This window comes from Durio zibethinus, chromosome 25 (genome assembly GCF_047325235.1).
Source record: "Durio zibethinus cultivar Kanyao isolate XHJ-2024 chromosome 25, ASM4732523v1, whole genome shotgun sequence".
Taxonomy (NCBI): Eukaryota; Viridiplantae; Streptophyta; class Magnoliopsida; order Malvales; family Malvaceae; genus Durio; species Durio zibethinus.
In genome coordinates this window covers 9,002,295-9,016,057 of record NC_143186.1, presented here as the reverse complement: position 1 = coordinate 9,016,057, position 13,763 = coordinate 9,002,295, and the positions used below count along the sequence as shown (strand labels likewise).

Sequence of the window (13,763 nt, the reverse complement as noted above, 5' to 3'; positions counted from 1 at the left end):
ATAGAATTAAATCAAACTCGAGCTTCAAAGCTCTTGTCTACAGATCTAATTACAAAGTAATTAATTAATCTAGTTTGGAAAGAGATACTCCTTTTTTGTCAACCAGAGTTCAATTTTTGTGTGAATACACTCCAAGCATAAAACCTTACATAAACTAGGTCCATATGGAAGAGGCATTTTTAACATCAAGTCCAAAGAGAGGATTAAAACAAGGCAAAACCTGAAAAAACCTTTAATTGAAGTACCAAAAAAAAAAAAAAAAGGAATATATTGATGTTCAAAATTAAGTTGGATTTCATCCCCCTCAACTTAGATATCTATATTCCCTATTTAACTTGACAAGGAAAAAAAATGACTTGCTTTAATTTTTAAAACTTGTTATGCTAAAATTGTGAAATTTTATAGAAAATTTGATAAATAAAAATTTTGACAATAAAAGGTTAAAAGTGAAATAAGTGCACAGTATTGACCAAAGGTTGAAGAGAAGAATGTTTTTCCTGAATAGAGATCGCACATTGTGGATAAAATATTTTCAAGTGCAGAAATCTAATACCAAATTTTGCACAGTAATGTATAACCATGTACTCCAAAAGAGTTTCTGCACTAAGCTAAATTTTCCCGGGAATTGATTGAGTAATTTTAGCAATAAATTTTTATGAAATATAAAAGCAACTGGTCTCACAGCATCTGGTTCACGTTAAAACAGCCATACATGAACGTTAAAAGGCTTAATTTCGTCAAGACATCAGTTGTAATTTAAGAAAATCTCCTAATTATATGCAAGTTGATGTCCAAATCTTGCAATGGCAACTTTACAAAAGGGATTGCAAAGGCAGAGAAATTATTTGCACACCATTCCTGCATGAATGTGATACAATTAAAGACCGAAACACCCTACTTTAATCTGCTCAAACAGAAGCTGATCAAATCTATATATCGATCACATACAGCAAATCTTCTGTGGAGAAAACCATCAGCAGAAAGCAAATGAGAATAAGTTTGACAAACGACCTGCCAAATAGTGTACTTCAACTCCCTAGACCAAAAGTAAATTACCTAAATCAATCAACCCTGTCCGTATAAAAACAGAGGGACATCTTGAAATATGATGTATTCATAAAGTCATTTTTAAGATAATGCAACTCTTGCTTCGACCTAATCATAACCTCCTAGATATGGTGGCTTTAAAAAATAAGAATCATTTAGTATAAAGAACCTTTTTCCGTCAATACAAGTGAATACATGCACAAACACATGCCTACATACAATCACCTATTTATTCAAATATGAAAATCTATAGACATGATTTCTGAGCACCAATACACATGCACTTACACACAATCTATAGACATGCTTATCTATCAGGCATTTAAGCATGTGAACCTACAAAGAATATAGGCTCCTACAATTCATGAACTGATATCAGGTCCCATATCTATTGACTTTATGCCAGGCTATTATATAGTTAAGGGTGCACCTCAAGAAAAGTGATGCACTTAACCTTATAAAGGACAAGTGGATCACATATGGCCAATGTTATGAATAATACAAAAGCCTCACAAATGGTGAGTAGAACTAGACATACCAGTATTTGTAAATCATCTCAAGAAGAGATAGTTTAAGATCTAGTGAATGTTGCGAGTTAGCAATCCTTGAAATGATAGAAACAGATCTTTATTATCTGTCCCAAAAATCTCTTCTGCCTTCCTCAAAGTTTCCTGAAAAGAAAAAGTTAAATTAGTTCAGGGCACAAAAAGTTTAAACACTAAACTAGTGTAGAGGTCTCCGATGAGCTTAACAACTCATTACCTCTCGGGTTTGCTTCTGAGCATTTAGCTCCTTGATGTTAGCCAAAAATGCACTAAACTGCTCATAGGAAAGGCGACTCCTAGATTACAAATATTTCAGATCAGTTTGTTAAGAGCCAGGAACTTCTTAAGGGGTCATAATTGAATATATTTATGCACTCTCCCATAGGTACAAACAAATGCAAAGAGATAGAGAGAGGGATAGAACTCAAACAATAAAATTTACCTGGCCTGACGAAAGAATTCCTTTCCATCAATTCGAGGTGTCCGTGCTAAACATTTTCAAATACAAGAAAAAATGGGTTAAATGAAAAGAGGAAGAGGTAATTATTCATAGAAAAACAAAATGAGATCATCTATCAGAATAACAGCAATTCTTGCAAAACCTGGCAGTGAACGCCCACGAGGAGGAGAGTTAGCTGCAGACGACTGCTGGCTAGACAGGTACCATGAGTGTGAAGTCCGCCCATCATATTGAGGCCTTGTTGGAGAAGCTGCACCAGAGGTTCTCTGGGGGGACACAGCAGCAGAATAACCCCTAGGGGACCCACTTGTGGATATAACCTTTGGAGTTCCACTAGGAGTAAGCCGCGGTGTGATATATGGAGTTATAGAAAATCTTTGTCCAGCATGTCTTGAGGCTGTTGGGAAAATATCAGTTCAAAATCCATATCAAGATAAAGCTTTTTAATAAAGTTAATTTGTTTTCCCAGAAAACTAATCAGGAATGAAATATAGATCCTTTTCCATCTTATGGCAAAGTTAGTGAACAGGATCATTTCACTAACTTGTTAATGTACTTTATAACAAGTAAAAGAATGCATTCAAGTATTAGAATATACAGCTTTATCTGCATAGATTCAAGAAATTTTGTCTTCAACATTTAAATAATTCAGGAACAACGGTCATTTACTCCCATAATCATATCTGCATTTAAAAAGAATTTAGAAACCAGTTATTTATCTCCCATAATCATAGTTCCTTTTATGCTTCATTGAGGAGCCCATCAATCACAGGACTTTATTTTATTTATATTTATTGTTTTCTAGCATCAAAATTATGCTAAGATAACACCGAGTGTGAAGATAAAGTAATTAACATAGTTCCAGATCAGCCGGTCATGCTAGGTAATTTTGTCAGGCCAATTTGAAGAAAGGCTTTCACGTTAAATTAAGACTATTTGATAAATATAACACATATGTTAATAAAACTCATATAGTTATTTGCATAATAACTTTCAATGCAACACATTTAAAAGCTTTTTCTTTTGTTTTTCTTTTAAGAAAATACTCATCCCTAAGGAAAGTTCATTGTTGACTTCTAGCTATCAAACTTTTTCACTTTTGATGTTTAATTTTAGAAATTCTAAAAGTAAGCATTAAGCATTAAAGCTTTAAATCCAAAGCTTTTCAAGTATTTTGAAAAGTCAATAAAATATTTAAAATATCAAGGGTCTAAAACAAAATGGTACTGTAGTTATTTTGAAAAACTCTAACCATTATTCATTACAACGTGTTGCAATATATCTGTTTTGTTTTATCTCCAATTTTTATAACAACGTGTTATGCACTTCCAACATTGATGCCGATCTTTTAAGCTCCTCCTACCATACATAAGCAAAAAAATGCTCCAACAAAAAACAAAAGACAGACCGAAAGAAATAAAGAGAAACTAGTCTAATTACCTTCATCAATTGTGCTTCCCATGTCCATCGAACCATTGGATGAACGAAGTGATGTGTAGTCATTCATCCCATCATCTATGTGGCAGTTGGTATAACATAGATCAGAATATTGGCAACAAGATAGAAGTTAGTGGTGGAAAGAAAGCAGAAGGTGGAGATAGGCTATTGTTGAATTTCTGAAGTGAGAAATTATGAATGAATAGGGAGGAAATCGCACAGGAAAAAAAAAAAAAAGCAATAAGTGAGCTTAATAATACCCTTGTCAGGATAGGCTTTAGGGACTGACTGGTCACAAGTCCCAATATCAACCGTTTCAGCTTGCTGTTAAGAAGGATTGAAAACAAGGTAAAAAAAATTTTGGATTCCTCAAGTATCTGAACAAACAGAAACTGAACAGAGAAAATAAAGTGCAGGTAAAGCAGAACAAGTTTTCATTAGGAATGACAGAAATATACTTGAATCATAAAAAACATAAAAAACAAGAATGGCTAAATATGGAAATCTTACAGATGCATTGTCATCACTTAGAGATTGCATCAGTTGTCGCTTAAAAGTCTCCAACTGTTAAATATTAGAATATGTTATTCTTTATCTTCAAATTTCAAAATAGAATAGATATGAATATAGAATGATGATGTGCCAGTAAATATAAATTAGAAAAAAAAAAATGAGAAACAGACTAAAAGAAAAGGGAATAATGAACAAGCATGATTATGAAAGAACAGATCAAAAAGTAGGAAAATATTATCTGATTTCTTCAACAAAGGCATGATGTCCAAGAAAGCATTCAAATCTAAAAGTACAAAAACTACTAGACAGAAGCAAAGCTAAAAATAGATCTGGTTGAATCAAATTTTAAATGTTCAACACATTCAAAATGGATTGATCAAGTAACCTAAATGCAACAGAACATATATACAGAATGCAGTCTTAAGCCTTTAACATCATCATGTCACACAGCAGCGCCGCAAGATACTCGAGAATTTGTTTTAGTAAGAACACTACTCGCTAGCAGCATTGAGCACAAACTGACTGGAGTCATAATTGTGCTTGTGAAAGAGAAAACTCCTTAGATTTCTTTAATTAAAAAAGTTAACTAACAACTCAAGTACCAGTGAATGAGTATATTAATATAAGCATGCAATACACTAATAGAATTGGATAGCTGACTGCATATTAAAAGGAAATGAAAACAGGCACTAAAACTCTGTTTGGTTTCCAATTTCAAACCCCTGTTAACCTCCCAGCAATTGGAACATACTAAATGAGCAAATAATCTTTTCTATGATTAAAATTTTAAAATGGCACCTGGCCCTGAATTTTACACATTTCATCAGAAAAACATTAAAGAGGCAGGATACTTCATGGCTGAAGTTATGGATCTCACGAATAAAGAGGTTACTTCACAGATAAATTGCAAAAATACATATTCCAAATCTCTACTTTCTACAAATATGGAATTGCACTAGTTTGAACAAAAATGAAAAAATGAAATTCCTTGTAATATACAGATTTCATAAAAACTTTGTTGATTTTATTTTAAATCTATAATTTACTAAACAATTAGGAATTCACCAACCAACAAATTTCAAACATAATATTTCAATTTCAAATGAACTATATGTTAATTATAAATTTCATTTTTTTATCGGGATCAAAGTGGTACCTTAAGATAGTTTATCAGCAAACTATTTTGTAAGAAGCAATTAAAAAAAACCAACAAAGTTAACAGTATCTGTTCCTCAATCAGAAGAATTTTTGCCCACCACTGCTCCTCTTGACTATAACCTTTAGCAGAAGCTCAAAAATTGGTAATATCAACCACTAGTATGAATCTTAAAGAACCTATCCACTCACCATATTTCCATAAATACATTGGTGAATTGAGAAAAAACATAATTAAAATTACAATCTCACCTTTGATAAATCACGGCTAAGTTTCTTTGCAGTCATTGCCAAGGAATCGCGCTCCTTTGAAAGCTTAATCTTCAAAAAAAAAAAAAAAAACCAACAAGCAAGCATCAAAATCCTGAAAAACAATACCCACAAGTTTATCTGAAAATAAAACTGAATTTGTACCCAAAAAGAGTTCCTCATTTTCTCAGTAAAACCCCAAAAGCATATATAAATAAATGATAAACACCCACAAATGTAATCAACAAGCAAAAAAATTCAGAAACCAAATTATAAAAATCCCTCAAAAGGAACGGAATTTCTACTTATAACAGTATTGTTGGTTAATAAGGCAAAGAAAACAGTAAAGATAGAAATAAGGGACAAAAAAGAAAGAAAGAGAAAGTAAACAAAAAGGCATCAAAATCAGATCAATCCCAAAAAACAACGCACGACAATTTTCACTAACATTTCAAATTATTTCAAAAACAACTGTAAAATCCTTAAATAAATTTTAAGAAATTAAAAAAAATTTTAAAAAGAGACTAACATTTTCATCAAAAGCTAGCTTTAATCTAGACTCAGCGTCATGATTTGCTTGCTGCAATCTTGAGAGTTTCTCTTCCAAATCGTAAATAATACAATCCTTTTCGTACATTTTTTCCCTCATCCTCCCCATATCCTCTTCCATCTTCGACACTCTCGATGCGATTGCCATCGACGTTATCTTACGCGCCAGATCCAACTGCTCGTAAGGGTCCGTCGGTATCACCGCCAGAATCTCCTCCGCCAGATTGAACTCCATGCCTCCTCCGCCACCGCCGCCCTGCGACATCGCTGATGAAGTCTCTTCTTTCGTCGCTTTAGGAAAAGAAAACATCTAAAATAGAAGAGACAAAGAAACGGAGATAATAAAAAATAAATAAATGCTGGTTTTTTTTTTTTTTTTTTTTTTTTGGTTGGTTGGTGGAATTGGGAATTTTTTTGCGGCGATTTGTCTAAATTTTAAAATTTTGGAGGGATTTTCCCTCCAAACCCAAGATAAGATGACAAAAGGGGAAAAAAGAAAAGCTTTCTTTGTCAGCAATTAAGTTCAATTCAGTTTTTTTTCTTTTTTCTCAGAACTTAGGTTCAATTCAATTTGAACCATGGATATCAGATAGGATATGTGCTATTTTTGAAGTATAAGTATTTAGGGGTGTTTATAATTGAGTTTTAATTAAATTAATTAATTGAATTGATTTAATTTAATTAATTAATCGATTAACAAAAATAAATTTAAAAATTTTTAATTTTTAATTTTTAATTTAAAAATTGAATTAATTGATATTTTAAATGAAATATAAAAAATTCAAATATAAAATGAAAAAATATAAAATAAAGTTTTATTTAATTTATTTAAAATATGAGAAATTAAGATTTTAAAATATAATTTAATTTAAATATATTTATTATTTGATTAATAAAAAAATTAATTGAACTGATTGAATTAAATTCAATTCGATTAACAAAAAAAAATAATATAATTTGATTAATTTATTTTTAAACAATTCAATTAAAAATTAATGGAATCAATCAAATAAATATCCCTACAAATATCTAAACTTGATTATTTATCAAGATATCCAAATCTGATAATTATCCTCATACTTTTAATTTTTGCTACCTAAATTTTACTCATACAATAAGAAAATAAGCATTAATTATCCAAACATGTTAAATACTCATTTATTAAGTCGAAGTTTGATTTTTAAATTTAAATTTAAATCATTTTTAATACATATTGTTAAAAATTTTAAATTAATAAATTAAAATTAACTTATAAAAAAGAAATTAAAATTCTTTTTAATTTATTTTTATTTTTTAATAAAAAAACATTTAATAACAAATATATAAATATAATATTTATAATTCATACATTTAAAACTAAATAGTTCTTTTTTAGTTTACAAATTTTATTTAATTGTTTGAAATTTGAATTAACTCGTGTAATTTTATTATTATATTTTTAATTTTGAAGTATATTTATATTTATATTTAAAGCAATTAAAGAATATTTAGTAAAAAAAAATTTGTTAACAAATACTTTATAATTCAAAACATATAAAAATGATAGAGAAAAAAGTCAAGACTAACTGAAAAATTATGATAAGGTAGTAGAATGAAATAAAAAAATGAAAAGAAAATTTTAGATGATTATGTGACATTACATTTAATAAAAAATACCATGATAAAGAAAAAATAAATAAAATAAAATTTTAAATTTTGCTTCACGGTTTTTTTTTTTTTACACTATTATATTATCTTTAAGATTTTTTTTATTGTAATATAGTTTTAAATAATTTTTTTTTTACTGAATATTCTTTAATTGCTTTAAAATTTGAAGTATGATGGTAAATTTGCTTTCAAATTAAAAATATGATAATAAAATTACACCAATTGAACTATTAATGATAAATTTGAATCATAATCATAAATATACTGGTAAATTTGTATCTTAACATTAATTTTGTTGTTTAGTTTCTCTATCTAAATAATTTAAAAACAATTGATAACATTTTTAAAGTTTGGCCTTTTAATTTGGATGACCTAGCACTAACATTAATTAATATTTTTAAAATTTTTCATCTACCCCTACAACCATCTATCATTCCATGCATAAATTCATTCAAATTTGTAACCTTCAAATACTAATTTCAATATCATGTCAATTGATCCAATAAACAATCAATAAAATTTATTAATATTTGGATACATGACACATAGGAATAAAAAAAATATCGTATTTTATTTCAATTAAATAATAAGTAATACTTTTTAAAAAATTTATTTTTATTGAAAATAAAGTTTTTTGGTCTGTGCTATATGATTAAAAAAGTTTAAATTAGCATATTACGTCTCATAAACAAACATGCCATATAATCGAATTTAATTTCAAATATTTAATATAATTAACAATTATATTTAAAAAAAATTTATATAAAACTAGGTTTTTTTATTCATGCTTCGTAAAATTAGTCTTTTATATTTGAAAATATTTAAATAGTATATATGTGTGCATAAATATGTATAAATATACGTGTCTATATAAGTTTTTTAAATTTTAATTATTTCTATTAAAAATATATATATTCAACTACTTTATTAAAATAAAAATTAAAAATAGAAACAAATTAACTTTTAAAAAAAGAAATGGATCTAAAAATTAAATTAACAATCTTATTAAAGAAAAAAACTATCATGAAAGACAAAAGAATCATACTACCTAAAAAATAAATAAAAGTGAAATATCATTAAAATTTTTTTAATTTTCAAACCATCAATTTTATAAAATATGTAAAGATTAAAATTAATATAATAATGATTTATAATTTTTCGTCTCTCTACCATTAATTAAATTTAAACGATTAGTAAAAGATTAATTTTTTTAATTAAGGTTAATTTATATTTTTTTCTAAATTTATTTTCAAATTTTTAAATAATGAAATTTGAAATCTGAAATGGAAAGAGATCCATTTAGACATGTCTAAAACTAAATTAATTTTACACATTTTCATGTCTTTTTATATAATTTATAGCTTGTCAATCCAATGGTTGAAATTTATACGCTATTCATGTAGATAAGACGTATCAAATTTCAAGTAAATTTAAAATGTATAACTATTTGTTTAATAATAATAAAATTTTAACTATTAATATATATTAAAAAATATTATTTTCAATCGAAATGATAAGATTATTGAATTGATGTAAAATTTTAGGTGGATAATAGCAAAAAATAAATTGTTAAATTTAACAGTCGATTTATAAAAATATTTATCATATATGAAGTTATAAAAATATGTATAACAAATTAGTTGTACACTTGTATAATTTGATCCCTCTTTTATTAAAATCAATATATAATTTATGTGAATTTTCATATCTCTATCATAATATGAAAAGTTTTTCAAAATAAAATTGATTATGAATTTTAATATAACTATATTTTATAGAAATTTCTTTTTTCTGTAATTATAATTTGCTTTGGTGATAGAAAAGTTTGAAATTTGGTTTATATATATATATATATATATATATATTTCTTTTAAAATATTTATTTTTAAATCATTAATTACTAAAATATGAAAACATAAAAATTTAATAATCTAACATTTCATATTTGACTTTTTTATTGCAAATAAATAATTAATTAATAGCTTAATATGTAATATATATAAATATAAATATATATCACTAATAAGCACATTTATTGTTCGAAATTTAATTATATACATAGATAAATATACTAACTTTTTGTATTCTATTTTCCATGTTAATTTATTAAAAAAACAATTAATACAAGAAAACATTGAAATTTATATGATGACTGTTCCTATTATGATTTTTTTATTTAAACTAAATTATATTCAAAAAAATAATATTTAATATTTGTATTTATTGTGTGAAAACCTAACATTACATAAAAATAAATGGAGAGTAAATTATTTTTTAAATATATGAAATTAAATAAATAATAAATGTTTTCTACTTTGTCTCTTGATTATGTATTTGTAATCTCTAAAACGTATGAATATCATTAAAAGCTTGTGTTTTAAAAGGATGAGTGGTTAGAAAAAAAAATAAAATGAATCATTTTCATTAATTAAATGAAGGTGATATTTGACAAAATTAGTTTGAGAATAAAATCAAAATAAATAAATAAATGCATTTCGATAGTCATAAAGCTTTATTAATTTGATATTGAACCCCTAATATTAATTATGTTTGTGTATATATGTAACTAGAAGTGAAAATTTATATGAAAGTTTTATCATAATTGTTGTCCTTGAATTGATTACGAATTTTGATTTAACAAAATAAAAATTTGCCAAACTTGTTTCAATCTTGTCTTAAGCTTAAATTGAACATTTTTCCACCTTTCTATCTTGCCAAAATTCATTTGAGAACCAAAACAACTCAAATTCTCGAAACAAAACATGATTTATGCAAGTTTTGATAGAAGGGATCGATCCCCTCAGGGAAGGGATCGATCCCCTCAATTACCAGATCGATCCCCTCTATTACCAAATCAATCCCCTAGCAAAAGGATCGATCATGTTTTCAACCAAAATCGAAAGTTCTCAAGATTTGGCAAAAATCGATCGATCCCCTCCCTGCAGGGATCGATTGGTTAGTAGAACGAATCGATCTCCTCATTTAAGGGATTGATCACTTTTTCATACAAAATGATTTCCTCGTGCAATTTTCCAGAAAAGAGATCGATCCCCTCTTAAAAGGATCGATCGGTTGTTCAAACAGAATGTCCCCCAAATGTGGAAACCCAGAAAAGGGATCGATCCCCTCATATAGGAGATCGATCACCTAAAAGAATATATCGATCTCCTCAAGCAAGGGATCGATCGAGTAGGGAAAAATAGGCATAAAATCGAGTTTTCTCAAACATGAACCAATCGATCCCCTAAGGAAGGGATCGATCCCCTGAAGGCCTGAAACTTCCAACGGCTATTTTCTATCTAAAATTTTTGCAAGTTTGAACCATTAAATGCAATCCAACGGCTCTCAACTTCTTCCTAACTATAAATCAAGCAATCTATTGCAGACTAAGAGCAACAAGAGCTAAAAAAACTTATTGCTATTCACCTACCAATCTGCTTAAGCATTGAAAGCTGTAAAAAAAGAAAAAGTGAAGAATTCATATAAGTTTTTCTCTACTTTTTTATTTATACATTTATGTACTTCAACTTAGCAAACACCTAGCCTTTGTGAGGTTCTTAAAGTTTGCCAAACACTTCTGAATTTTTTGTATTATGAATGTGTAAGCTTAAGGGGGAAGATAACCCTTAAAAGTGTATGTTGTTGAGTTGAAAAGCTTTGTGAAAGCTTAGTTGTAATCTTCATCAAATAGTGGATTGAACTCCTTAGCAAGAAAGGCTAAGGGAAAGGACGTAAGTGCCTAAGAAATGACCGAACCTCTATAAATCTTGGTGTTAAATTCTCTAACCATATCTCTTGTTTATATTCATCTATTTTTTTTATCTATTTTGATAATTTATGGTTATTGAATATTATCTTTGAAAATTTATTAAAACCAATTCACCCCCCTCTTGATTTATTCCAAGTATTTGAGCTAACAATTGGTATCAGAGCCAATACTCTTTTTATAGGTTTAACAGCCCAAGAGTGATCTTGAAAATGACTCAAAGAAATATGGTAATCAATGTGGAAAAACTATCCTCAAGCTACAACAACTATACCTGCCAACAAGAAGTGTGTCTCATGGTAAATGAAACAGTTGCAACATCTCTTGGAAGTGAAGGGCATTCAACTGTTAGACTCCTTCTCTGCTGGTGACAACTACTTCTATTGAAAGACTAGGATGAGGCTGTTCATTCAAGCAAATGATTATGAAGTCTGGAGGGTAATTGTAAATGGTCTTCAAAGTGCAATGAAGATGGTGGATGATAAGGAGGTGATAAAGCTAGAGAGTGAATGGGATGTCAATGACATGAAGATGGCTCAACTCAATGCTAAAGCAATGCACACACTCTTTTGCGCATTGAGACCAAGTGAGTATAATAAAGTCTCCTTGTATGAAAATGCAAAAGAAATTTGGAATAAGCTGGCTGTCACCCATGAAGGTGCAAACCAAGTGAAAGAGACAAAAATAGGCAAGCTTACTCATGATTATGAGCTGTTCAAGATGAAACCTAATGAAACCATTAGTGAGATGTCAAACCGCATCACCGACATCATTAATGATTTAAAGGCTCTTAGGAAGACATATTCAAATGTGGAGATGATAAAAAAAATTCTCAATAGTCTACCAAAGAGTTGGGAAGCCAAAGTGACAGCCATTGAAGAGTCCAAAGATCCTCATACACTTTTTTTAGATGAACTAATGGGCTCTCTCCTCACTTATGAAATGAATATAAAAAGGGGACAAGAACCAGTCAAAAAAGGTGGCATTGCTCTTAAATCTACCTTTTAAGAGGATGAAAAAAATTTTACTCAAAAGGAGGATGATGAAGATGAAGAGATGGCCATGTTTGCAAAGCGATTCAAGAAGTTCATGAGAATGAACAAGTTCCCAAGTAAGAGGAGACCACAAAGGAAGATGACTAAAGAAGAATCAAGTAGAAGAGAAATGGATCAGATTATTTGCTATGAATGCAACAAACCGAATCACATTAAAATTGATTGTCCTTTATGGAAAAAGTAAAACATGACCAAGCCAAAGAAAAAAGCTGTGATAGCAACATGGAGTGATAGTGATTTCTCCGATAATGAATCAAATGAAGGGGAAATAGCCAACCTATGTCTCATGGCTCTTGATGAGCCCAAGGTAACCTCTAATCCATGTGATTCAAATTCATGCTCATTTGATAAACTATAAGATACCTATGATGAATTAGCTATAAAATTTGAGAACATGAGCATGAAATATAAGAAAATGATCAGTAGATTGAAACTAGAAAATGAGTCATTGACTAAAGTAAAAGAAGACTTAGAAAAGAAAGTTGAACTCTTGAAGGTAAATGTCAATGACTTGACTAAGAAAAATGAAAATCTGCATAATTCATTTTTTAGATTTTATATGGGTCATCAAAAGCTCAATGACATGCTAGAAACACAAAGAGCTTTCTTTGATAAAGATGAACTAGGTTATAATGGTGACAACAAAGAGACTCACTTGAAAATTTTCATTGTTAAGCCAAATGATTCATCTAGCATGTGTGCACATTGTCATAAATTGGGTCATTCCATACAATATTATTCCTTGAAAAAAGTCACTTATAGAGGTAAGCTCATTAGGAGAGTGTGGATTCCAAAAAAAGTTAGCACATCTCAAGATGAGGCTACTAAAATGAAGTGGATTCCAAAAGGCACAAAAATTATTAGTACTAACTTTCAAAGACCTAAAAAAATTTGGGTACCCAAAACAAAAATTTAATTATGTTTTTATAGGTGGATGAGCATTGCTACAAAGCAAATTCCAGCCAGAACAATCAATGGTACCTTGATAGTAGATGCTCAAAACACATGACCAGAAACAAAACTCTCTTTAAAGACTTGAACGCTAAAAGTGGAGGAGATGTTACATTTAGTGACAACTTAAAAGGTCAAATTGAAGGGATTGGCTCAATTGGTAACAATTCCTCTACTTTTATTGAAAATGTTTTACTTGTGAAAGGTCTCAAGCATAATTTACTTAGCATTAGTCAATTATGTGATAAAGGATTTAGGGTTGTGTTTGAATCCATGTGTTGTCAAGTAATTGATATCAAAACTAACAAGCTTGTTTTTGTTGGACACCGTCAAGGAAACATTTATGTAGTGCATCTAGATGACCTATCCTCTAAAAATGTTTATTTTAT

General features: G+C 28.8%; 2 protein-coding genes across 7 annotated transcripts; one reads left to right on the top strand and one right to left on the bottom strand.

The window, feature by feature from the left end:
- Window positions 1–629: 629 nt before the first annotated feature.
- On the bottom strand, window positions 630–6,518 carry LOC111276054 (interactor of constitutive active ROPs protein). 6 transcript variants are annotated; one of them, XR_002688469.2, is made up of 11 exons: window positions 5,936–6,512; window positions 5,410–5,478; window positions 4,000–4,053; window positions 3,750–3,813; window positions 3,493–3,567; window positions 2,195–2,449; window positions 2,035–2,080; window positions 1,810–1,888; window positions 1,586–1,718; window positions 949–1,036; window positions 630–858 (listed from the first exon to the last, which is right to left on the bottom strand). XR_002688469.2 is itself a non-coding variant. In XM_022861793.2 (10 exons), exons 1-9 carry the CDS (start codon window positions 6,263–6,265, stop codon window positions 1,626–1,628), a joined length of 1,065 nt encoding a protein of 354 aa, XP_022717528.1. In that variant the 5' UTR covers window positions 6,266–6,518; the 3' UTR covers window positions 630–858; window positions 1,586–1,625. The 6 variants fall into 6 exon arrangements, 4 of the variants coding, with proteins under 4 accessions (XP_022717528.1, XP_022717524.1, XP_022717526.1 ...); XR_002688470.2 differs by having other exon boundaries at window positions 949–1,011; XM_022861793.2 differs by lacking the exon at window positions 949–1,036 and having other exon boundaries at window positions 5,936–6,518.
- Window positions 6,519–11,764: 5,246 nt separating this feature from the next.
- Window positions 11,765–12,376, top strand: LOC149511590 (uncharacterized). The gene has a single exon (XM_089754351.1). The coding sequence runs from the start codon at window positions 11,765–11,767 to the stop codon at window positions 12,374–12,376; it is 612 nt and encodes a 203-aa protein (XP_089610477.1).
- The last annotated feature ends 1,387 nt before the right edge of the window (window positions 12,377–13,763 follow it).